This window comes from Nicotiana sylvestris, chromosome 3, assembly GCF_000393655.2.
Source record: "Nicotiana sylvestris chromosome 3, ASM39365v2, whole genome shotgun sequence".
NCBI classification, from domain to species: domain Eukaryota; kingdom Viridiplantae; phylum Streptophyta; class Magnoliopsida; order Solanales; family Solanaceae; genus Nicotiana; species Nicotiana sylvestris.
Window position 1 is genome coordinate 222,083,923 of NC_091059.1, and position 27,100 is coordinate 222,111,022.

The window sequence follows — 27,100 nt, forward strand, 5'->3', positions numbered from 1 at the left end:
AGCATATGTATATACTTAAGGGTAAAGTCATAATTTTATTAATTCTTATTGGGTTATCGGTTAACCCATTAACAAAATTGGCAAACTCAGGCTCGAACCGATAACCCAATAATGAAAAAAAATTCTAAACCGTTAACCCAATAACCCGATATCGATAAACCAATAAATAATTAACAGCTCGGGTTATCGATTTTACCCAATATATGTCTATCCCTACCCCGACGCACGCATAAATAGTAAGGCGACGTGTAAAGTTCACTAAAAGATATACATAACAAACTTACAACATGTTACTATTTTGACCTTGCTCGAAATAACGCCCCTACGGCCAATGGCCATCGCCAAAAGAAGGGTTCGACCTGGCTCGAACTTACAACGGGTTACTATTTCGACCTTGCTCGAAATAACACCCCTACGGCCAATGGCCATCGCCAAAAGAAGGGTTCGACCTGGCTCAAACTTACAATAGGTTACTATTTCGACCTTGCTCGAAATAACACCCCTATAGCCAACGACCATCACCTAAAGAAGGGTTCGACCTGGCTCGAACTTACAACAGTTTACTATTTCAACCTTGCTCGAAATAACGCCCCTATGGCCAACGTGTCACGCCCCAAACCTAGGGAGGTGTGGCTGGCACCCAGTGCCGTAGTGGCTCGAGTGAACCACTCTGTAATTTATTCATTCCTTTTGTGATAGCTTATATGAGTCCACCAAACTATGGAGTACCTAGTCCTGTACGAGACCGATACGTAGAAAGCTGTAAAGGTTGAATGTAAAGGAGGCCAGAGATTTTCTACGTGGAAAAATCCCACACAAGGGGATCAAAAAACCAAGACCTACTCTTGTAGGGTTTTAACTCAACTAACTTTTATTCTACCTATTACAAGCCACTTTGCAAAAACCCTATTGCAAAGACTTTAAACTAACTTGTGATTCAACCACCACAAGTCACTCTCTAACTCTCCTAGTTACAGAGGATTTAACTTATGACTATTTCTAGTCACAACATAAACTCTAAAGTTTACGAATTTGGTTTGTTCCTAAAACAGTGCTTCTAGGAAAGCAAAATAGGAATTACAATGTAGAACAATTAACAAGATTACAACTCAACTATGGATGTACATAAGACTTCGTTTAGGAACTGATCCTTAGTGGAGTTGTCTTCTTGTTCTTGACACACCAGTGATTTCAATGCCGGATTGATGCTTCTTCTTCTTGAGAGAATATCACTGAATGCACAAATCCTGGTATGTCTTGCACCAGGTTGTTTTATCACAAAAGATATCACCATAGATCAACTCGTGGTGTACTTTTTCCCAGAGAGAAGTGACTGCTGCACTGACTGCACAGCCACTACTGGGCAGTTGCGTTCCAGATGGATAGTGGACTTTGAAATTCTGTCAGAATACACCAACAGATTAGGTCCTCGTTGTATTCCGCTTCTGTAACAGTTGCCAGATGGTCACTTTCTTCTATCACATTCCAGCTGTGCACTTGATATGTACTTTTGAAAGAGAACTTACAGGGAGCAAGTCCCTGTTGTGTTCCTCTTTATATTGATTGTGTACAGTCACTGACTTGTTTGTGCCAGAGAACCCTAAGAGACCAGAGCATCAGGTCTCTGTTGTGTTCCTCCCTGTGATCGTTTAATTCTTTTCTGTTGTTGACTTGTTCATATGAGATGTATAACCTGTGCAACAAGGTTTTCTATCTGGTTCTTCATAACAAGTTTGTTAGATCATCAAAACATAAGAAGTATAAGGCTAAGACATTGAAAGCCCATCAATTTCCCCCTTTTTGATGATGACAAACTTAGAGATGAAAATCATCTGGTTAGATCAGGATTGACAATTAATTAACCAGATGAGCCAGCAGTTCCCCCAGTCAGCAATTCCCCCTTAATCTTAGATCTCCCTACACAACAGCCATGTTATAACAGTTTACAACAGTTCCCCCTTAATCTTAGGTCTCCCTACTCAACAGCCATGTTACAACTTACCTGCAATTTTACTTTTATTTCCCCCCATTTTGGCATCATTAAAAAGAACAACTATGAAGAAGAGCACAAGCAGGTAATAAGCATAAAGAAGTCTAACACAGCTAGCTCATGCCACATATGTGCACACAACATGACAAAAAAGAGAAGCCAGAGGAACATAGTTTTGTATATGCAAGGAAAGGGGAGCTGTTTCATTAATGTTTACATTGGATTGACCATGTCAGGAGCAGTAATGGTTAATTTCAACATCCCATCACACAAAAACAAAACAAGTAAGCACCAGTAAAGCAACAGCCACAGGAAAGTGGAACAAAAATAGCTAGACACTAGGGATGATCCTAGGCAGCACTAAGGGAAGGAGGCTTGGAGGAAGAGGCAACAATGGTTTTGAGAACCAAGTCCAGTCTAGCATTTGCAGCCAGTTGTTCTTCAAGTAGTTGTGCCCGGAGCCTCTTATTTTCCTTTCTCAGTTGGGCAATCTCCACAAGTACAGAATTAGGTCCCTTAGCTGCTTGGCTGACTGAGTTTCTAGAATGACATTTCGATCCCTCGGCCTTCGTATTTCCTCAGAGGCTACATTTTGGGCGTTTATCAGCTGAGAAATGGCCGAGATGTTTCCACCAACTTTTTCTATGCATTCACATTCTTCTAAAGTGGTCTTAGAAAAGGTTTGCTTGCGTGTCCCCACTCTAGGATTTCCCAGGGGAACATTATAGAATCTGAACACTTGAGTGAGGAGAAAACCATAAGGTAACCCATAATTGTCACCCTTAAAATTTGCAACCTTCTGTATATGATCTATCATGATTGCTGGCAGGTTGATTGTTACAAACTCATCAAGTGCTTCCATTAGGACCAAATCTGACTTTATGGTAATGGAACGTCTCTCAGAGCGGGGTAGGAGTACTTTATTGACCATTTCAAAGAGAAGCCGGTACTCAAGAAGTAACACTTTCTTATGGATCTGTTCCCCCTATTGAATAGATTGCTCTTTCATGATGGCTCTTGACTGAGGACATACCTTCACACGAAATTCTGAGAATTTTTCCCAATGTTGAAGTGTCGAGTACAATATCCACTACGTTTACACGCACGTAGATGTGGTCCCCTTCAACAGTGAAGAGAGATGAGTAGAAGGTTTGCATTGCATCTTCATACACCAGAGGCATGCTCCCTTCAAATAGGTGTTCCCATTGTTGAAATTCCATAATCTCCAGAATTTGTCTCATGCCAGCCATTTCCGAAATTGTTGAATCAAAAGTTCGACCCACAACACTTTTTGAGTTCTTAATCTTTGTTGCCACTGAACACCATCACAGGTTAAAGACTTTGATGCACTAGGTTCATTAACGGTTTCCCTTTCCTGGTTTCTGGTTCCTTCGACAGATTCTCCTTTCCATCTTGTTGCCTCTACAGTTTTGTCATTTGACTCAGCTATCTCAGTTTTACTTCGTTTGGACTTGCTGATGTACTTCCTAGATGACCCTTTCTGTTCCTTAACATTTTTCTTAATCGTCACAGACTATTGCACCAAAGAACCAGGTTCTCTAGAAGCATCTTTCTCTATCTGATTTACTGGCACACTCTTGATGAAGTCTTTTGGATTCATTTTCCTCTTTTTCCTTGTCTTGACACTTCTCTTACTTTTCTGCAATGGGGATTCAAGATTCTCTTGCTGTAGTGACTTGGTGATGGGTGATTTTGAGAAAGACTCCAAGAATTTGGAATGAATAGAAGATGCAGGAGTGAGTTTGCATGGAAGTGAATCAGGTTCATCAGGAGCCTTTTCTAAAAGTATCTCATGGGCCAAGGACTCAAGGAGTGTTGTGGTTCTCACATCCCCTAGGAATGTTATGTCTTCCCTTTGATATTCTGAAGAGAAATAAGCTCCTTCATTTATCAGACTCTTAGTAGATATAGCCATAATGTTATGAGCAGCTTCCTTTTTTGGAGACTCCTTGAGAGTCACTAAGTCCAACATGGAGGTGTTCAGGTACTGGTCAGGATCATCCTCAAGGGCTTCTGATGCGCGAGGAGTAATACCTCCTGTGTGATCCTTGATGAGATCATAGGAATGACTAGATATAGGATTCTCAAAATAGTGATAAACAGGGTTTATCAGAAATAGAAAGACTGTATGGGTGGAGGAAGTCCCAGAAGTGTATATAGTGATAGAAGGCGTGAAATCATGATCTTCTAGGAATGATTTCGAGAGTGATGAAGAAGTAGGAACAGTGTTAACGGCGAGGGAATGAGAATATTGTTCGATCGCCATTGAATGAGTACTTAGTATATGAGTTGAAAGAGGAAGAAATAGATAGGAAGAAGATCCTAGCTATACATAGAGGATGAAGGTTCATAACTTGCCGTGAGAAAGAGGGGAAGTTTCTTATTGGGAAAAGAACTAATGATGAGTGGGGAGCGAAACAGGTTCTGAAACGTCTGAAAACGACGGTAAATTTTTGGGGAAGTGTTACTGTGCAGAGAAGATGCGGGATTTGATTGACAATACATGGAACTCAGACGTTAAGAAGTTGAATGACGTGGCAGCTGAGTTATAAAATATTTATATGCCTTTTTTTGTTTATAAAGGGCATGCAAAAATTAAGCATATTACTACTGACCTCAGATACAGGAACCTAATGCCAGAGCAAACCTTTTGAGCAAGGTTTTAGCAGCTCCCCTCCTTGCAGTTCATAACTGTACCTTTGGCTTCTATGATCGTCATGCGTGTTTACTTACAATGGTATTGATGTGAGTTAGGCTTGGTCAAAAAACACTTTAGCTATCTTTACCTGAAGGTGTCTTACACAGCCAACAAATGGAGTATCAGGTTCTTCATTAGATCTTTGTGACCCCGACTTCACCTTGATTTATCCGAAATATTCTCTACTTGAGGCTTTGATACAGATATTCTGAGTTTGGTCTTCTGTTCTGCAATCATTTCCACCGATCATTTCCTTCTTCATATTGACCTTCAGGAGAGGATCTCACCCTTCAATGTGTTTGCAATTTCTCTTCAGATGTTGATGAAGTAATTTTGTCTTGCTTCCTTGTCTTCCAGAAGATACTGCATGAATTATTACAGGTGCAACTTTATGTTCTGCTTCTTGTGTAGTGCCGTGAGTTGAATCTTTTCTTCTTCCTTCAGCTTTAGTGGTGGCAAATGACCTACCAGGTGCTTTGTGAGATATGGAAGATGATTCTGCATTGTCTCTCCCCAGTCTCCTTTCATCTTGCTCACTCTATCACCCTCCTGATTTGAAGCCCCATGAGCATTTCCTGCCATTTTGTGCTTCCTTTGTTGAAGACCTTGCGGTCTTGTTTTGTGGATTGTACTCTAGAAGAATTTGTTAGCTCTTCCTTTTACATTGAGCTTCCCAAGCTGACCCTTCCTGTTGTCAAGCACAAGGCATTTTCTTCTAATTTGGCAGCTCTTGGTGAGTTTTGATTTAGGAGGCACCTGGTCCGACACCTATTCTCAAAGTAGAAAGCAATATTTGTTTCTTTTGCCCGGAGTTTCTTGGCGATTCCTTAGGCGATGAACACAATCTCTGCAGTAATTTCCAGATCCGTTCTTTCTTTCAGCTACACCATTTTGGTCATGCAATCCTTGGAGTTTGAGAAATTGTGCGAAATCCCTTCTCCTCCTCCTCTATCATTTTTGTGAACTCATGTCTAGGTCACGCTTGAGTTTGGTAGACCACGGACCAGGTTCGGCTGAGTTAGTTTCTTCGGAGGTGAGAAATTTTCATATACTACTCATTCATCCCGTGGTTGTGATTTCACTCATCTCATTATCCACTTGATGATTAGCAAGAGTGACTGTTCTTGCATCCTTTGTTCATTGATACTGCTTGGCTAGTTATCAGATTGATGACACCACCTTTTAGGTCATTCACATAGTGCTCGTCTCCACTCAAGTGTCAAGAAGAACCCTTTTTTGCCTTTTCATTCACTGAGAATGTACCCTTTGCTTTCTTCTTAAGGATACATTCCCTTCCTGTAGGGCTGTCAGTGAGAAGAGATTCATGATGTTGCGTGCTTGAAGCATCCACTGTCCATAGTCCATCGTAGTCTACTTCCTCTCACTGTTCCCTGCTCATGCAAATCAAGGGTTAGATTTAGGAACCCAAACTAGTTTGGGTTTCTTGTTATGATAAAAGGGATGAATGAGGGATTTCCTAGTCCATGCAGGCACCATCCTCTTTTTGAGAGTAGTACCTGGTCCCCTTTTAGTTGTCACTCCTTCAGAGAACACTTTGTTTTTCTGGGCAAACTGAACCCTGGCCTGGCAATTTTCTTTAAAATGCCCATTGTTTCCACAGTGGGTACAGAGCCAGTTATCAGGTACAGTGACATACTTGTTGTGTGGGTTGTAGGGAGTTTTCTCCCTTTGGAACCCGATGCCCTGCTTGTTCCCACCATTGTTGAGATACATGGTAGTGACTGCATCTGAGGACCAGGTCCATTTCAAGGATTTTTAAAGATCATTTCTCACTTTCTCCAACTCAGCTTGGAGATTGTTGATTTCTCCCGAGTTTATTGCAAAGACTAGTTTTTACAGTAGTTAACTCTTTTTCGAGCAGGATGTGCGACTCGCTGGCTACTTCCTTTCCTTTTCCAGGATTTACATTCCTATGTTCTCTATTGATTCCCTCAATGGTTTCCTCTAGATTAGCGCATATCACTAGAAGGTCATCTCTTTCCTCCTTAGTGGAGGCAATTTTTTCGTCTAAGGAGTGTTTCTTATTGCTAAGACCTTCTATTGTTTCTTTTAGATCAACGACTACTACCATCAAATCGTCTCTCTCATTCTCCACATTGGTTATTTTTTCATTTAGGGCCTCCTTCTCTAGTTCAAGATTAGCTATAGTTTCATTTAAGTCCACTACACATACCACTAGATCATCTCTAGATTGTTCGGCCTCCCCTAGTTCTACAGTCAGGATCTCCTTATCATTTTCAATACTATAGTGAGCGTCAATTAGGACATTTGATAAAGACCTTAGTTTCTTAGAGGAATAAGATTTCAGATTTCTTTGAACATCCTTGAAGTTTACCTCATCGTCTTCATCTTCTTCATCATCATCATCTGACTGAGCCATCAACGCGAACAGTGAATCGTACTTTGTTGCTTCAGTTTCCACTGCCATCATGGAACTGTTTTCTGCATCTGATTCTCTTTCAGATTCACTTGAGGAGTCTCCCCAAGCAGCAAGAGCCTACTTATCGATGTTGTCTGCAACACTTTTTCGATTGAATCTTTTCTCTGGAACCAGGTTCCTTTTTCCCGCTTTGTCAGGATTTTGCTTGTACTGCTCCTGTTTCGCGAGAGGACAGTCTTTGATGAAATTCCCTTGCTTTCCACATCCGTGATAGAGATCGTTGTTCCTTTTTTTACTTGAACTGCCCCACTTTGGTATGCCACCATTTCTTCGAACCATTTTTTGAAATCTCTTAGTAAAATAGGCCATGTCACTATCTTCATCATTTGAGTCACTCCTTTCAGCCTTAAACACTAGGTTCTTTTCCTTCTTAGGCTCTCTTCTTTCATTGTCTTTCTTTCTTTTCATCTAGTATGTTTTCAGATTACCAATTAACTCATCCATGGTCAGAGTCTGTAGATCTTTAGCTTCCGTGATGGCATTTACCTTACTTTCCCAAGACCCAGGTAGAACACTGAGAATTTTCCTTACAAGCTTGTTTCAAGGAATGACATCTCCAAGTGAGTGAAGCTCATTTATGATGGAGGTGAATCTGGTGTGCATATCTTGTATGGAATCATCATCCTTCATCTTGAAGAGCTCGTATTCAGTGGTGAGCATGTCGATCTTGGATTGTTTGACTTGTGTGGTTCCTTCATGTGTAGTTTGTAAAACTTCCCATATTTCTTTGGCAGTATCACAAGCTGATACTCTGTTGTACTCATCAGGTCCTATGCCACACATCAAGATTTTCTTGGCATGATAGTTCTTTTCTACAGCTTTCCTATCGATGTCGTTGTACTCTCTTCTCCCTTTGGGCACCAATGGTCCTGTTTCTTCAAGTTTCTCCATAGGAACATGTGGACCATCACAAATAATGTCCTACAGTTCTAAATCTTCCGCCATTATGAAGTCATGCATCCGAGTCTTCCACCATCTGTAGTATTGACCATTGAATCTAGGAGGTCTATAGGTTTATTGTCCTTCTTCAAAGCTTGGTGGAGCAGCCATTTAGGATCATTCCTAGGTGTTAGCCTGATAGGAGGAACCTGCTCTGATATCAATTGATATCTTGTATGAGTGCACCAAACTATGGAGTACCTGGTCCTGTACGAGACTGATACGTAGAAAGCGGTAAAGGTTGAATGTAAAGGAGGCCAGATATTTTCTACGTGGAAAAATCCCACACAAGGGGATCAAAAAATCACGACCTACTCTTGTAGGCTTTTAACTCAACTAACTTGTAATCTACCTATTACAAGCCACTTTGCAAAAACCCTATTGCAAAGACTTTAAACTAACTTGTGATTCAACTACCACAAGCCACTCTCTAACTCTCCTAGTTACAGAGGATTTAACTTATGGCTATTTCTAGTCACAACATAAACTCTAAAGTTTACGAATTTGGTTTGTTCCTAAAACAATGCTTCTAGGAAAGCAAAATAGGAATTACAATGTATAACAATTAACAAGATTACAACTATGGATGGACATAAGACTTCGTTTAGGAACTGATCCTTAGTGGAGTTGTCTTCTTGTTCTTGACACACCAGTGATTTCAATGCTGGGTCGATGCTTCTTCTTCTTGAGAGAATATCACTGAATGCACAAATCCTGGTATGTCTTGCACCAGATTATTTTATCACAAAAGATATCACCATAGGTAGTGATGTCAACTCGTGGTGTACTTTTTCCCAGAGAGAAGTGACTGCTGCACTGTATGCACAGCCACTACTGGGCAGTTGCGTTCCAGCTGGATAGTGGACTTTGTACTTCTATTAGAATACACCAACGGACCAGGTCCTCGTTGTGTTCTGCTTCTGTAACAGTTGCCAGATGGTCACTTTCTTCTATCACATTCCAGCTATGCACTTGACTTGTACTTCTGTAAGAGAACCTACAGGGAGCAGGTCCCTGTTGTGTTCCTATTTATATTGATTGCATACAGTCACTGACTTGTTTATGCCGGAGAACCCTAAGAGACCAGGGCACCAGGTCCCTGTTGTGCTCCTCTCTGTGATCGTTTAGTTCCTTTCTATTGCTAACTTGTTCATATGAGATGTATAACCTTTGCTACAAGGTTCTCTATCTGGTTCTTCATAACAAGTTTGTTAGATCATCAAAACATAAGAAGTATAAGGCTAAGACATTGAAAGCCCATTATTTTGTAACTATCATGGGCCAACATGGCCACAACTAGTAATGTACAATTGTAAGTGGGCCAATATTGTATCAATGAACCATCATTCTTAAAACATGAATACATATGGACCGTCAAGGCCTCTGACATACAGTAGAAACTGAACATATGTCTATAAAGCCTCTAAGATTATTCGATATCAAATGGGAAAGGGTACCGGCCTATCCATAAGTCTGTAGCAAAACTCTGACACGATGACTCATAGACTCGACTGCACTCCAAATGAGGTGGAGTCTTACCGATCCTTCGCGGAATGCTGACCTCGTTTACTATGAGGGTTTATCAAACTGATTATCTATACCTACATTTATGAATGCAACATCCCCAACAAAAGGACGTCAGTACGAATAATGTACTGAGTATGTAAGACATGTAAATAATATAAAGAGCATGGAAGAAACATGGAGTAAAGGACTCAACCTGCAAGTCTGGATAGCTCTGTAAATTATGAAATATTTATAGTGAAATGCATATGCGTATGAATGTCATGTCATGCATAGGTACATGTTTCATAACATCATTAGGCCTCTGAGGGCATCCCATCATATCATCTCGGCCATTGTGGGAAAAATCATCCACGTATACTAGCTGATCAGGTGGTGCGTATATAACACCATAACCTTTCTCATATCCCATATACATATACATATACATATATATATATATATATATATATATATATATATATATATATATATATATATATATATATATATATATCAATGTGGGTCAATGTACATGTATAAATGCATGAAATGTATATGAAATACGTTAATAAAATCTCTTAGTATGTCATAAGACCATTATGCCTCTGATTAATACCATGAAATAAATTTTACCAACTTACGTATTTTTGAAACCCATGAACAGATAATAGAATAATGACACATGGAAAAATAAAAATATACACATCTCTAGCATTTCTACGAATAGAGTAATTTATGAAAGTTGTGTATTTGCTCGTTTCGCTTGTATCATATAGATCATGCCAAAAGAAAGAAGGATTAGCCTTAACATACCTGAGTCGATTCTCCTAAAAGAGAATAAACTGTACTCCCTTATCCGAAATTACTCTCAGCTCATTCCTTAAAACTCTTAAGATTTGATTTTGCGTACATACGATTGATGTCAAATTGTATGTGTGAATGATAATGATACCTTCTTCCATTTACGTTTTTAATCTTCTAAAATACCTTTACAGACCTTTAGGAGTGGTTGGCTCGTGATAAGACGTGAATTTATAATACAACTGGGACAATATCAAGGGAATTATCAGTTCGGATTAAGAATGTGTATGTAGTTAAAGTTTTAGTAGGATGGAGAACAATTAAACAAAGATTTTGTTCCACATTTAGTTCCTGAATTTAGTGGGAAGCTAAATTGTACCTTTTGGCCTAATTCTAGGGATTCAGATTACAACTCCCCCCCCCCTAAATATGCCACCTCATTGAGTGAACTTGGGAGTCACATTTTGCTAAGGCATTTGCTGCCAAATTTCTAACATCCCACGTGGATGTTAGACCCTCATAATTATCCACAAATGTTACTTAAATATTTATCCACAAATTCCTAATTAATTTGATAATTTTCCACTCCAATCAATAATTAACCAATTATTCATATAATTAAGAATTATCTCGAATTACTAAAATACTACTCACTTTTAATATACTTTATATAACTTACTATCATGGTCATGTAGTACCATATAAAATCAATACACACACTATTATTTTATTAAAATATTCGTGTAAAAATATATTGATATATTTTCTCAACTTATAATTTTCCTAATATCATATAAAGAGTACAATCTAAATGATCTTGACATTTAAATTGCCTAGGTACTCCATTCCAATTTGGTCTATTTAAGTGTAGCACACCAAATAGTTGAAGAACTCGTAACTTTGACTTAGAATTTGAAGCATATTATTGTATGACTTACATAAAAGAAAGCAAATTATTTTGTGCACAATAAAGACTGCTTACTTTTCCCATTATACATTCCCCCAACCCCCCCAACCCCCCCAATCATAAATAGAGGAAGGGTAATACCTTATTCTTCGTTGGATAGGATATTTCTAGATTTACAACTTTCCTGTTAGCGTGATAATCCAACAATTTTTTTTTCTTTTATTAGAATTTAAAAATGAAACAATTTTGTTTACTCTAGAAATTACAAGGCTAAATACCTAGATAGCACCTTAAACTTGACACGATTTATCAATTAGACATTCCAACTTAGCTAGACCACATAAACATTTGAAATCAACAAAAAAGTCTCTTAAACAAAAGGCTCAATAAAATCGAGCACGTGAAAATTACATGTTGGTAAGGTCTCTAAAGACGAGAGAAGTAGATATATGTCTCAAAAATAGATACATGTCATTAGAAGATTAAAAAAAATATTCGAAAGTAGTAATATTAATAACTATATAAAATTATATTTTTTCTCAAATTAGTTTACAAAACTATTCCACTCAAAATACCATAAATATATATATATAACAGTATCAAGGTTGTTAATCTTACAGGGTATAACACAACGACCATCGCTAAAAGAAGGGTTCGACCTCGCTCGAACTTACAACGGGTTACTATTTCGACCTTGCTCGAATTAACGTCGTAGGGTTCGACCTCGCTCGAACTTACAACGGGTTACCATTTTGACCTTGCTCGAAATAACAACCCTACAGCCAACGGCCGTCGCCAAAAGAAGGGTTCAACCTTGCTCGAACCTACAATAGGTCATAGTTCGATCTCGCTCGAATTAACACCTTTACGGCCACCGGCCATCGTCAAAGCAAATATGTCACAATTCAATCTCGCTGTAATTGACACCTTTACGGCCACTAGCTATCGTCGAATCAAGTAGGATACAATCCAACCTTGCTTAGAATAACACCTTTACATCCACCGGCTACCATCAAATAAAATAAAGAGTTCGAACTAATTCAAATATGAGTCAGAAATTGGCTTCGCCCAAGACATCAACTCCAAGTTCAACCTCATTTGAACACGAGTTAGAAAATAACTTCGCCCAAGACGGAAACTCCAAGTTAGACATCGTTCAAACACAAGTCAGAAACTGACTTCGCCCGAGATGGCGGTTCCAAGTTCAACCCCGCTTAAATACGTATGAAAAAGTTGACTTCGACTAAGTCGGTAAGTCTAAATTCAATCCCACTCGAATGTTCAAGTAGAAATTGACTTCGTCCAAAATGACGAATCTGAATTCAACTTCGTTTGAACCAAGGAAGATTCCACCTAAGTCGGTAAATCAGAAGTTAGCCTCGCCCGGATCTGAAGATCCAAAGTGACTTCATTCGGACTCATGCGTCGAGATCCTGATCTATTCGGGCAGGGTCGAACTCCCAATCGAAAAAATCAGGGACTCATCGAAAAAAGGGGGAGAATCCAAAGGTCTACGCCAAAAAAAAAGATATGTAACGAACGAGGAAAGGAAAAAGAGAATCAAAAGATACACAAAGGCGAACGAACTGTTTTATTTGAATATATGTGCGCAACAGCCACGCCTTACAAAAGACCAAAACAGGCCCAAAAAAAGAAGACAAAAATGGACAACAAAAAAAGAGTACTAAAGTTGCAACAACTTTTCACTCAGCGTCATTGTCGTCGTTCTCCCCATCGTTGTCTTCAGGAAACCCCTCCTTAACATCAGCATTCTAGCCAACCTCCAGTGTCGCGGGGTCGTAGCCGCAATTAACACGAGCCTCGCGTGCCTTCGCTCGAGCTTCTTCAAAAGCAGCCTCGAAAACATTGCTCACCTCTCATAAACCCTTGTTTATGTCTCGTTGGGCCTCGATGTGGACCCACAACTCATGCAAGTGATGAGGAGCAACAACGGAAGCAGATTCAACTTGAGCCAGCAATTGCGCCTTTTCGGCCTCGAGGGTCGCGACCCGGTCTCCTAAGTTTGAAGCTTCCTGGTCAATTTTGCCGATGCGCTCTTCGAGTCTCGCCTCCCTCAATGTAGAAGTTGCCCTCTCAAACTCTTGCTTATATCTGAGGACATGAATATTGTCCTCCAGTGTCGCCGCTCTTGCCAAAGCCGATGCCCGAGTATTCTCAGCATTTTCCAGCTTGGCCACTTTTCTCTCTAACTCAGTTAACTTCCCCACCCATTCTACACTCAAAGCTTCAACTCTAGCGGTATTCTGATCAAGTTCAGCTTGCAACAACATCACCTTCGCCTGAAGATGCTCGCACTCTGCAATAACCCCTTTTCCTAACTCAAGCTCTTTGTCCTTGGCATAGAGCAGCTCCTCGAGCTCACTACATCTGTGAATGGACTGCATCAGCTCCTGACCTTTTCTCCAACTCCTCTCTGATGGACTAGGTGCCAGTACCCGCTTTGAGACGCTTATGCATCTCACGGTGTTTGTTACGATACCGCCAATACTTTTTAAGAACCATCAGAAAACTCTTGGCCCGAGTCTCAGCCCTACAAGCACTCTCAATCTCTAGCATTTAAGACTGAAAACAAAGAAACGAGTCGATAAAGGCCAAGGCCACAAAAAGGGGGGACAAACAAGGAAAAGAAACTTACCCTTAGGCCCATCGTGGCCACACCACACGATAATTCGGTATCGGTAACGTCTTGAAGAGCTTCGCTTTTTGTGGCAGAGCATGGAAGGTCGAACTACAACATAAAATCCACCGTGTCTCGTAGAAGATTGAGGTCTGATGGAATTTTGAGTATTCGGGAAGGACCTCCCGATGTTACCACAGTTCGGGTAAAGCCCTCCTCGAACATCCTAACGTCGTCAGGATCAAGGTCTGATTCAGACTCGTAATCATCAACCACGATGCCTTTTCCCCTTTCTTCGGCTGAAGAAGAATTGCGGTTCGGCCGGGATGAAGAAGGGCCGCCCAAGATAGCAGCGGCAGCCTCTAGACTCTGTCTCTCTGCCACATCAGTCTATTAACTGCTCACAACGGGTGTAGCCTCTATGGCCGGGGTGGCACCACTATCAATTTCGGGCACTGCCAGGGAAAGGTTGCCCCTCGAAGATGTTTCGGCTTGAGGAGCCACTTCCAATGCCACTTGTCATCTCTTCGTTGGGCCTCTCCACTGTCGCACCTCCTTTTTACCGCGCCCGCGGGGCGCGTGGGGAGTTTTCTCCAATTGAAGGACAGTCGAAACGAGATTTATTTAATTATTTCAGAGTCGCCACCTGGGAATTTTAAGGCGTCCCAAGTCACCAATTTTTTAATCCCTGAATCGAGGAGAATATGACTCTGTTTGTTATTCTGCGAACCAGAAATCCTGAGTAAGGAATTCTGTTAATCCGGAAGAAGGTGTTAGGCATTTCCGAATTCCGTGGTTCTAGCACGGTCGCTTAACTGTTTTTATTATTGGCTTAATTATCTTGATTTTTACTAAATACGTTTTTATTGCATGATTTTACTACCGCTTTTTACTTATTGTTTACAATTATATGGACGAATTACGCGTACGTATATTCGTATTATATACTTTTTATAATTACCGGGGATCGTGCCACGCGTACGTGTACACAATAAAATTGTCCATGTTATAGTTTTTATAAAAAAATATATGTTCGAAATTTAAAATAAAATCAGGATCATCATCACCCTTTTTATTTAGACAATGAACTGCACACCTCGGATTATATGAAATTATTTTGACATCCGCGGAGAAATCCTTTTTATTAAAATATTCGCTCGAAATTGCGCGTACGCATAATCCGAATTTGTTTTTTTTTAATATAATCAGGGTGCGCGAACGCATCCCTGATTGCGCAAAATCTTTGTTAATAGTATTATGGCCTTTTCCCTCAAATTGTTTATTATATCATGAGAAATCTCCATTTAAGATACCCTTGAATTCTTGAAAAAGAATTTGCAATTTATTAAATGTTGCCCGTCGATTATAATTTCTGGATATAAATTATATTCAGCCAGACTATTCAAATTCAAAGAAAAGAGTAAAAATATGATTAACACTATTTTCGGCAAATACAACATATATATCCATATGCCCAATAATGAATTGTATATGAAACTAAAAATAATTTATAAAGGGAAGAATATTTTTCAAGAACTTTTATTATTTCTATTTAGTGCAAGTTTTATTTCTACTTATCCTTGATATAAAGTGTTGTGATTCGTGTTTATATATCTCATCTCATTCTCATATACTTGTTTTAATCTAATAGGCGAAATTAATTTATTTACGATAGTAGATAGGCATCAAATTGATAAGAAAAAGAATTATAAACCGATTAATAATATTGCCTTACATGCAATATAGATGTACGTCTAAAACATTCATAGCATTTTAACATCATAATCAACTCATCATCCATTAATGGTTATATATACCTGTTATCATGCCATATATGAACGTATAACTCCCATCATTCAATCCATAACTAAATCAGGTATTAGAATAAACCACCAATATGGTTTTTGACATTTTTATACTACTCTTTATTCAACTAACAACATCAAACCTTTATTCACAACCAAACAATCAGGCGTACACTAACCATGCATTTTCTTGATATTTCAGAATACTCTATACCTGACTAATAATGTCATAGGACTTAACTAATAGCCAACTTCATGCCATATTCCCTATCTTAACAATTCAATCATAACTATACTTTAATGAAAATTTAGAAATTAACCTTGTTACAACACTTATACAGTCTTCAATAAAGGACATTTATCTTACAGTCATCCTATCAACATATACTACTTATTTGATCAAGAAACAAAACTGAATTTTTAGCTAAAGAGCTCAAATGAATAGAAAGTAATATTACAACTCAAACTTTATTTATTGTCATGTTGAAACCCATCACAACATAAGTTTAAAAGATGTGTACCTGGCAATGAAGGAAGAAGGAGTTAAAATTTCAGCAGTAGCAGCATTAACAAATTCAGTAGAATAGTAGTAGTTCCACAGATTTGAGCAATAATACGACCCGAGGAAACCAGATGCACAGTACAGTATTTTTTAAAGACACTTCAGATTTTAACTGAACAGTGGAATCAAATAAATTTGAACAGATTCAACGAAAGAATAATATTTCAGATTTCAATTTCTTTTCAGTTTCAAATTCCCATTTTTCTGATTTTCTGTTTCTGCTGTTGTATCTGTGTGTGTGTGTGTGACTGTTCTCTTTTGTCTCTTTTCTGTTTCTTTTTTCCTCTTCAGATTTTCATTTTTTGATTTTCTTCTTGACTTTCCATATTCAAATCTGACTTTTCACTCTCTTAAAATCTGCTAAATCAGATTTTCTTTTGAACTCCTGATTTTCTTCTTAAAATCTGCTAAAATCTGCCTTTTTTCCTCTCTTAATATCTGCCTTAAATTCTGTCTAAAAGCTCTCTTTTTTCCTTGTTTTTCTTTCTGAAAGAGCTCTCTTCTTTCTCTCTCAAAGACTGATCTTTTTCTCTCTTCAAATCTGCCCTTAAATCAATCCCAATCCCCCTCTATTTATACAGGGCTGTCCTGTACCCTTCTAGTGCTGCCTGGACCCTTTTCTCCTTTTAAAAATCAGAAAATTTTCCATTAAAACTGCTTTTGAATACTTTAAATCTAAGTGCTCTTATCCCGATTTTTTAGCAGCCCATTACCCTTTGTTTCCCATTAGTATCTTAAATTATAGCCAACCAACATTCCACTTTCAGTCCACTATTCTATCACATTACCCTCACTATTCTGTCCCAAAAAATGTCCCAGATTTCCTACTGTAATTACTGTTATTACTGCCTTAAATTCAGAATCTAACAATACAGATTTTAAAATCTGTTTAAGCAGCTATAACCAATCCTAAAGTTTTAGACTGAATCCTAACTCAGAATGTAACCTTCTAACACAATTACATCTAATCAACATTTGTAAAATCACATTGAATTCAGAACTAACATCATAACAACATATTACTGAAATTATTATAACAATTCAGACTGGAACTTAACATTGAACCAAGATCAAACACACACAGGAGCATTGTCAATATACTGACAATGCCCTGTTCAGAAAACAATACATACACATCATACATTTGAATTTACTGATTTGTAAACAAACATGATTTAATTGACGAGTATTAATCAGTTGATTATTTACAACATTTGTCCATAATCAGTTTAAAACAATAGAAGCAGATTGTTTCAATCAGCATCATCATAAATGAGAATTCATAATATAACTAATCGACGAACTTAATCGAGTCGATTACTTACATTGTGAATAATCACAACCAACAGAAACAGTTTCATATTTTGATCATATAGACGGGCATGAGACAAAGATGACAGAATTAATCAAAACAAAAATGTGAAAAATTAACAAGTTATTAAAACAAACGAAAATACATACAGAATACACAAACAGAAATAGAACAGTACCTCTGAATTTTAATCAAACTCGAATTCAACTTGGCTTCGGATTTTGTTTGAAATCAAACAGACCTTAGTCGAAGTATTTTCCACTGAAAATACTTCGACTAAGGTCGATTAAACCTCAATCTTTCGTCTGAAGTGAACAGAATCCAAAAGTCTGGTATTTCTAGGGTTCTTGAAGGTTCGATTTGGGACTTAACCATTTCTGGTCAGATTCGAGGGGGACCAAATACGACACAAGGGTGAGGGTAGCCTAGGGGTCATTTGGTGTCAGTTTAGAACGGATCTGAGTTTGTTCTTGTTTGGTCTGAATCTTCAAAAGAAGATTCGAGAAGCTCGGAACTGATTCGAGCCAAACAAACTTCAGATCCATAACGAGGCATGCTAGGGGGTACTATGGTGTTATTTTGGAAGCCATTGGAAAGGTTTGAGTTTTCAGACCCACCTTCGATTTAGTATTCGAAGAGTTGGGGTCTGATTCGAAGGAAACTAAGGTCAGATTTGTGTAGAAGATGTTCAGGGGGTTCTAGGGTGTTATTTTGGTGACCGACGGCGTTGATTCCGCCGGGTTTCAGGCGGTGGGATTCTAGGGCGGCTAGGGTTAGGGGTGGGGTTTGGGGATGATGATGAACAGTGAGAGGAGGGGGGGTGTTCAGTTAGGGGCCGGGGTAGGGATTTGGGATTTATATAGGGGGAAGGTTAATTGATACTAACCGTTAGATCAAGTAGAATGAAGGGCCAGGATCAGTTCATTAAACCAAACGATGTCGTTTGGTTTAATGCCAGGGTCGGCTGAGTCGGGTCAATGGGTCGGGTAGAGGGTTCCGGGTAAGGGCAAGGTATCTCAGCCGTTGGATTGATTTAATCCAACGGTCCTTGATGAAGCGGGACCAAACGTCGTCGTTTGGATTTGCTCCTGAGTTGGACCGGACCTGGGTTGTTTTGATTGGGCTGAGGGGGGGTTAACTTGATTTTGGGCCTGGATTTTAATCCAGGTCCGATTTTTATTTCTTTTTCAATTATTTCATTTTTCTAATTTAAATTTCTAATTTTAATTATAAAACAATTTTAACTTCACAAAAATATATTAATTACTTTATAACAATTATTTAACACATAGACAAAACATTAATCACACAGTGGAATATTTAAAATAGAACTAATGCATATATTTTTTTTTGTGATTTTATTTAAATTATCTTTTAAATGCATAATTAAATCCTATATGCATGCAACATGTATTTTATTTTATTTTTCATTTTTATTATGAAAAAGTAAATATTTACGGACATAATACAAATATTTAACACCACGCAAATTCAAGAATTACACAGTAAAAGAAATTTATTTTATTTTTTGATTTATTTTGGAGTAGTTTTTGTAAGGCAAAAATTACGTGCTCACATCCACTACCAGCACGAGAAAATTCGCCCGTTGAGCAGACAGTAGACACCAGAGTCTAAGGTTGAGGAGTAGCCTCCACGCACACAGCTCCGAATGTAGGCGTAGATTAGGTAGTAGCTCTCGATACAGGCCAGATAGCGGCCATCGGCGCGGGTCGGGCAGGGGGTGCCAGTTGACGGAATGCGAGTGGAGGAGACCTCATCCTTCGTGCTCTCCCTGTCAACAAATAAAAACGATCATACAACGACAAGATTAAACCATGAGGTAAAGGACAAAGAAAAATTGCAGCGGGCCGACTCACTAGTGAGAGGCTTACACCCATATTTCTCGTAGAAGGACACCCACTCACGAATCCCCATTGTATGGGGAAGAATTGTGTTCACCCACTCGCGAATGTCGTCAACTAGTGGGGGAGGTAGTCTCTTTGCTGCAAAAACAAAAACAAGTCCTTAGCAATATCACCTAGAGAAGAACGATCGACGACCACCTTGAGAGGAATCGCAAAATAAACAAAGGAAAACTTACTAGCGAAGTTCCACATCTCAGGGAACCCTGCTGAGTCCGCCACAAGGTGCTCTCTCCACACATAAAAATAGCTTTCCCAGAATCGACGATTAGCCTTATCGTCCATCTTCACCACCAAACTCTTAGTTCCTCGATGGCGCATGTGGATCATCATGCCCCGAAGAAATTGAGGGGAAAAAATATGAAGCATGTTCCCCAAAGTAATCCCTCAACCGGCGAGCTCCGCATACTTGATGAGCACGAGGAAGATCTTGTATGCGTACGGTGAGAGCTGAGCCGGGCACACTTCGTAAAAGCGGTAGAAGTCTACCACTAGAAATGGGAGAGGAAGCGTATATCCGACAACAAAAGGATACGCGTAAAATGCACAGTACTCCCGGCGGTGCAAATGTACAATGTCCGTCCCCGCCGCCGGTACCATTTCGATATGATTTGGAATTACCCACTTAGTGTTGAGCACCGTAATCGCCGCTTTATATATGGTGGAAGGGACAAGTTTCGATTCGTCTCTGGCAAGCCTGTTAAAGTCAGTCCATAATTTCCCCGGACGGGGTAATATCTTAGCCATTGTCAGAAATCCCTCATCTTCCGTCACCTCCATTCCCTCTTCAAGAAGGGATACACCATTTCTCTGTGCCGGAGCTTCGACGAATCTATCAGTCTGGGAAGAAGTACCAGCCATTTATCTAACTTGATCGAAATAAACAAGAGTGATGAAGGAATAAAGAGGATGGTCGCGTCAAATTTTGACGAAAGCAGAACAAGGTGGAAGTTTGCAGAATTCCTCAGGTAAATCAAAAAACGTAACACTCGAATGGTAGGTTCCCCCTATTTATAAGAACACAAATGTCCTAAGCAGGAAACCCAAGAGCCGCCAATCAAAAATCTGAAAGGGCAGAAGAAACGATACAGTGCCTAGGAAACGCGCGTCATAATGACGCATAACGGGCATTCACGATACTTTGAATCGACGTGATGATCCATCTCCTAACTGATGTAACGGTCCAATAAAGTCCTTAAAGCATCACGTCGCTACCTCACCATAAGGACCTCGTCCTCGCATAATGACCATATTTCTCCTCTCTTGAATCCACAGGGTCTTCCCATTGAGCTTACCAAAAGACGGCCCCAATGGGCGGAGAGACTAATTGTATAGGTCAAAATCTGACCACCAGATGGTTATCATTAAAGGGAATGGTAAGAGGTCGACCCAGCCATGATAGTGCCCTTGAGGCGTAATGGCGACGAGTATCACAGTTACTGCCAAGATCAAGCTGTCATAAAGCTTACATTGCATAACAAGTGTAATGTTTGGGCAAGTAATGAAGGATACCGGCATGAGAAAGCGCGCCGATCAAAGACCATTGAATAAAAGGGAATATTGTTAGTATATATAGATAGGCAGAAGATCATTAAAGTGGGATCAGAGCCCCGATCTGGCTAGAACATTTATAGTCATCATCGTGGAATCAACAAGGGGAGATCTCTTAGTCATCAATAGTTTTCTCTCTTCTCCTTATGTGCTTTTATGATTATGGTGTAAACCTGTCATAGATGTAGCTTATCATTTACATTTGATGTATGATAATCATCTTAAGAAATATTATACGAGCTTGTTCCTCTTCGATTTTTGTACTCAACATGTTTGGATCTAGAGTTAATTATGTTTGGTTAAGATTTACCTTCTATCTCTCTATTAATTAGTTTAACTAAAGGGTTTAACACTTTTTTGGTCAAATAGTAGTCTTGATGAACGAGGTTCTTCACTGAAAAATCTCTTGTGTAGGTCTGAATTTGGATAATATCATTAGAGATTAATGAGTAATTTCAGCACATGGCACATAAGTATACTAATGAAAGTATGAGATTGAGCAAAATCTAACCTAATTATGTACACACAATTTTTCTAACCAATTTTTGAGATAGAGCATGTTCTTTTAGGTGATATTAATCATCCTTAATTCTAACATGTTCCTTTTAAAGTGATCTCTACTTAGAGCTTTTGTGAAGGTGCCAGCTATTTGCTTGTCAGTAGCATAAAATTCACAGTGATCAAACCTTTCTCATAGTTGTCCCTCAAAAAATGATGCCGAACATCTATGTGCTTAGTTCTCTTATGATGAACCAGGTTCTTGGTTATACTAATAGCACTAGTGTTATCACAAAATATGGGGATACAACCTATATCAATTCCAAAATCCATTAATTGCTGTTTGATCTACAATAATTGAGAACAATATGAGACAGCAACAACATACTCAACTTCAGTAGTAGATAAGGCCACAAAATTTTGTTTTTTAGTGGCCCAAGACACAAGACATGAGCCAAGAAAGTGTGTCATATCTAAGATGCTCTTTCTATCCACAAGAAAACCTGTATAATCAGCATCAGCATATCCCAGTAGGCTAAAATTACTACCTTTTGGATACCATAGACAAATGTCAGTGGTGCCTTTAGGTATCTCAAGATCCTCTTGACAGCAGTCAAGTGAGACTCCTTTGCATTTGCCTGAAATCTAGCATAGGGGCCTACACTGAAGATAATATCAGGTCTGCTAGCAGTGAGATATAACAAAGAGCCAATCATTCCCCTATGCAACTTCTGATCGATAGATGAACCACGTTCATCTACATCTAATTTTGTGGCTATTGTAATAGAAGTGTCAATTTCTTTGGAATTTTCCATTATAAACCTTTTAAGCAACTCTTTTACATACTTCTGCTGATAGATCATATTTCCATTTGAATTTTATTTAATATGTAAGCCTAAAGAAAATTAAGCTCAACCATAAAACTCATTTCAAATTCACTTCCCATTAATTTAGCAAATTCTTTACATAGCTTATCAGTAATTGCTCCAAAGATTATATCATCAACATATATCTGAACTACCAAGAGATATTTTCCTTTTTCCTTCAAGAATAAAGTATTGTCAATTTTACCTCTCTTGTAGCCATGCTCAAGCAGGAATTTTGATAATCTTTCATACCATACTCCTGGAGCCTGCTTGAGCCCATAATGTGCCTTGTCAAGCTTGTACACATGATCAGGACATTCCTTGCTTTCAAAGCCTGGAGGTTGCTTAACAAACACTTTTTCCTTTAAATAACCATTGAGAAAGGCACTGATCTTGACATCCATATGATGGAGAGTGAACTCCATGTAACCAGCAAAGGCTATGAGGAGTCTAATTGCTTTCAATCTTGCAACAGGAACAAAGGTCTCATCATAGTCTATACCCTCCTCTTGACTATATCTTTGAACCACCAATCTTGTCTTGTTCCTTGTAACTGTTCCATCTTAATCAAGTTTATTTCTGAAGAACCATTTTGTGCCTATTACTGATCTGTCCTTGGATCTTGGAACCAGATGCCAAACTTGACTTCTCTCAAATTGGTTGAGTTCATCTTGCATTGCATTCACCCAATCCGCATTCTACAAAGCCTCAGCAACATTTTTAGGTTCAATAAGAGATAGAAAAACATCAAAGCACAAAGATTCTTGGAGACTAGTTTGTTGAGGCAGTCCTATCACCAAGTCCTTGGAGACTATTTTGTTGAGTTGACTTAGAGCAACCACTATCTATGTATCATATTTGGCTGTTCGCCTTCACTTAGACTTGCAAAACGAAATCAGGGGTTAGTCTTAAGAACCCAAACTAGTTTGTGTCCCTTTCTATAGGCAAAAGGGTGAATCAGATTCCTTTTAGCCCAGCTTGGCAACCTATTTTTTCCTTGAACAAATTCTTTATTCTTTTGACTTGTCTTTTCTTTTGCAGTGCATTCACTTTTATAGTGACTAGTTTTACCACAATGTGTGCAAATTTTATTCTCAAGAAGTGTGACATACTTGATTTTGGGATCCCATTTGGGTGCAGTGTTCCCAAAGCCAAGTCTTCTTTTGTTGCTATTATGGTGTTCTTGTAGACATGAAAGTGCATCGGAGGACCTGTTCCATTTACAAGTTCTGTCTAGCTTATACTTGACCTTGCTCAGATCCTCTTTTAGAATTCTTATCTGCTCATCTCTTTTGTACAACTCATCTTTCATTTTTCCTACATTCTCTTTCAAGGTGAGTTGTGTGTGATTAGCTGTCTTTTTACCTGTTCCTAATTTCAATTTTATATTTTCAGTTCTAAGTTCTAGGACAGTAGTGTCAAGTTCATGAACCTGGTTCTTCAACACAGCATTTTCACTTTCAATTTCATTAGTTTAAGTTCCAGGTTTTTGCACTTAGCTTTTAAGACTACACACTCTTTTGACAGCTGTTTTTTTTCATCGTTTACATCCTCAGATTCATCAATTATCTCTAGGAGCAACTTAGATAACCTTTTCTTAGACAAAAAATTTAATCTTGTCTTTGAGATGAGAAACACTTACCTTAGCTTCTTCATCAGATTCTCCAATAGCCATAAATGCTCGTTCATCATCATCATCGTCATCTGAGCTTTCATTTGAGCTATCTTCCCAAGCAGTAACCATAGCCTTTGTTGATCATTTATTGTTGCTTTTCTTGGATTGAACCTGCTCCTTCTTCCTGTTCCTTCGTTCAACTCTTTCCTTTTTCCACTCGGTTTCCATAGAGGACAGTTTTTGATATGGTGACCAGTCTTTCCACCCTTGTAGTAGCCATCATTGGTTTGCTTCTCAAGAGCTTTTGATTTGTTGTAGCTACCACTTCTTGAAGAACCCTTTCTTCTTCTTAGTTACTTCTTGAAATATTTGGTGATCATGGCCATTTCATCATCTTCCAGATCAGAACCTTCATTGATTCTGAGAGCCAAACTCCTTTCCTTCTTAGGTACATCCATCTTCATGGTTTGTTTCCTAAGCTCATAGGCAGTAAGATTCCCAATAAATTCATTCAGTGGGAGAGTGAAAATATTCTTTGATTCCTGGATGGCAGTGATTTTGCTCTCCCATGTGATAGGTAAAACTCTGTTCAATATCTTTTCAACCCTTTCTTCTTCATGAATAATCATTCCAAGAGATTTCAGTTTATTTGTCAGTGTTGTGAACCTTGTATACATCTCTTGAATGGTTTCTCATTCCTTCATAGCAAAACTCTCAAATTTAGAATACAGTAGAGTTCATCTAGATCTCTTCACCTGAGGTGTTCCTTCATGAGCCACTTGCACTGTGTCCCATATTTGCTTAGCAGTGGTACAGCCTTGGATTCTGATGTACTCATCTGGACCAAGTCCACAAACAAGCAATTTCTTGGCTTTAGCATTTTAATCCCACTTTCTCAAATCTTCAGTAGTGCAATCAGCTCTTGTCTTTGGAACATCTACTCCTTTAGTATTTTTCTTCAAGGTGGCCAATGAACTATCAGTGACAATGTCCCATAGCTCGTAATCCTCTCCTATAATATGGTCTCTCATCTTGATTTTCCACCAAAAAAGTAGTACTGGCCATTAAAGAGTGGTAGACTAGTTGTGGATTGTCCTTCCCAGTTTTCATGTGGTGCACTCATCTTGATCTGTTCCTAAGGTGTTAGCCTCTTCAAGGATTACCCGCTCTGATATCAATTGATATTTTGTACTTCAATGCCACATAAGAGGGGCGGAGGGAGGTGATTTATATGGTGTCCAATTTTCGCATGCATAGATTATATAGGGACCTGGTTCTTCTATGTGTTCTTTAAACTACTATTGTGAAAATAATAAATATGGAAAGTAAAGAACACAAGTATTTTTACGTGGAGAACACCCAACTCAAAAGGTGAAAAAACCACGACCTACTACTCAGTAGAATTTTCCCTAACACTTCACTAAATCACTGAGTCAAAACAACACTTACAAAACTCTTTGTAAACCTATGGATAATCTCTAATCCCTTTGTAACAACCAACCTCTAACTATTGTTACAACTTCAAGTTAACTCTAACTTGGATACTCAAAGTATCTATTATAATTGCTTCTAGATAAAGCTAAAAGGTACAATATGGAAACATCTACTACAATTGAACTTAGAATAAAAGATAGACACTTGGAACTGGTTCTTCTATCTGGTTCATGTAGCTTCAGGTTCGCACACTTGAATCACACAAGAATTGCTTGCAAAATGCCCTGCTATTTTGCTCTCAACTCACATTTAACTTCAGCTTTTTTGCGTGCTATAAAGTGAGAACATCCCGCAATTTATAGAGTTAGTAGAATAGAAAATAACTAGAATTCCTTGGTGGAAGAGTTCTAGTTATCCTCAACTTCTAACTCCTCCGTTATCTTGGATAGTGTTCTCTTTGAGTAAGGAATCATTTTCCTTATTAATTATGCAACCTTTTCGATTAGGAGATATCAGATATAACCACTTAAGTTTATCTACCTCATGTGCATCCCTTGTGCTTGAATCTGCCCGTATCTATGTACACTGTGGATGGACCTGGTTCATGTTTGAGTTCCTTTGTCAATCTTCAAAATAAACTTCACTTGGGCCAACAATTCTTCTTCTTTCCTTATTAGAGTATCATTTAGATGGGATCTCAATTCTCATTTTATCTTGAATCCGGAGCAATGCAAACGTAAAGATATTTCAATTTTCAGTGACATTCAAATTTTGGGATCATAGAATTACATTACCTATATACAAATGGTATCCAAGAAAGCACCTCAATGCTGAAGACTGAAATCGGTCCTTGGTGAAATTTGATACAAGAGAAGAAAATAGAGTTTCATGTATGTTGGTGATTTTGACGATGTACCGTACGTTACATGGAATAGGAAAATGTTGTGTAACGATAAGATGAAGAGCGTTTATTACAAGTCATTTCATGGGGGAGTCGAACTAACGGATTCCTTAACATGCAAAAATTTGGACGGTTTAGAATTCAAGATTAAGTTCAAAATTCGAGTCAAATCGACCCTTCACTCATTCAATACTTGTTGGATGAGCAAGCTCTCGCACATCTATAAGCCCCCCGTATAACCATCTTATATACTAGTATGATATTTTTTTTATCTTAATTCGAACATTTTTATCTTAATTCGAACACCACCTACAAAATTAAGAATTAAGCCAGGAGGTTGACAAGAAATTAAAGGCGATTTTCATTCCTTCGACTTCTTCTACGTCATTAATCCATCTTATTTCTTTTACTCCTTTCGTTTCAATTTATGTGAACATATTTCCTTTTTAGTCCGTGTAAAAAAGAATGGCATCTTTCCCTATTTGGAAACAATTTACTTTTATGCAATGATTTATGGCCACACAAAATATATGTGCTTCATTTTACACCACAAGTTCAAAAGTCTTCTCTTTTTCTTAAACTCTGTGCTCAGTCAAATGGGTTCACATAAATTGAAACGGAGGGAGTAAAAATTTTCAACCATCTGTACTTTCTCCCTAGATTGTATTCCCAC

General features: G+C 38.6%; 1 protein-coding gene across 1 annotated transcript; it reads right to left on the reverse strand.

Annotated features, from left to right (window-relative positions):
- Positions 1 to 7,710: 7,710 nt before the first annotated feature.
- On the reverse strand, positions 7,711 to 8,061 carry LOC138888712 (uncharacterized). The gene has a single exon (XM_070170626.1). The coding sequence runs from the start codon at positions 8,059 to 8,061 to the stop codon at positions 7,711 to 7,713; it is 351 nt and encodes a 116-aa protein (XP_070026727.1).
- Between the last annotated feature and the right edge of the window lie 19,039 nt (positions 8,062 to 27,100).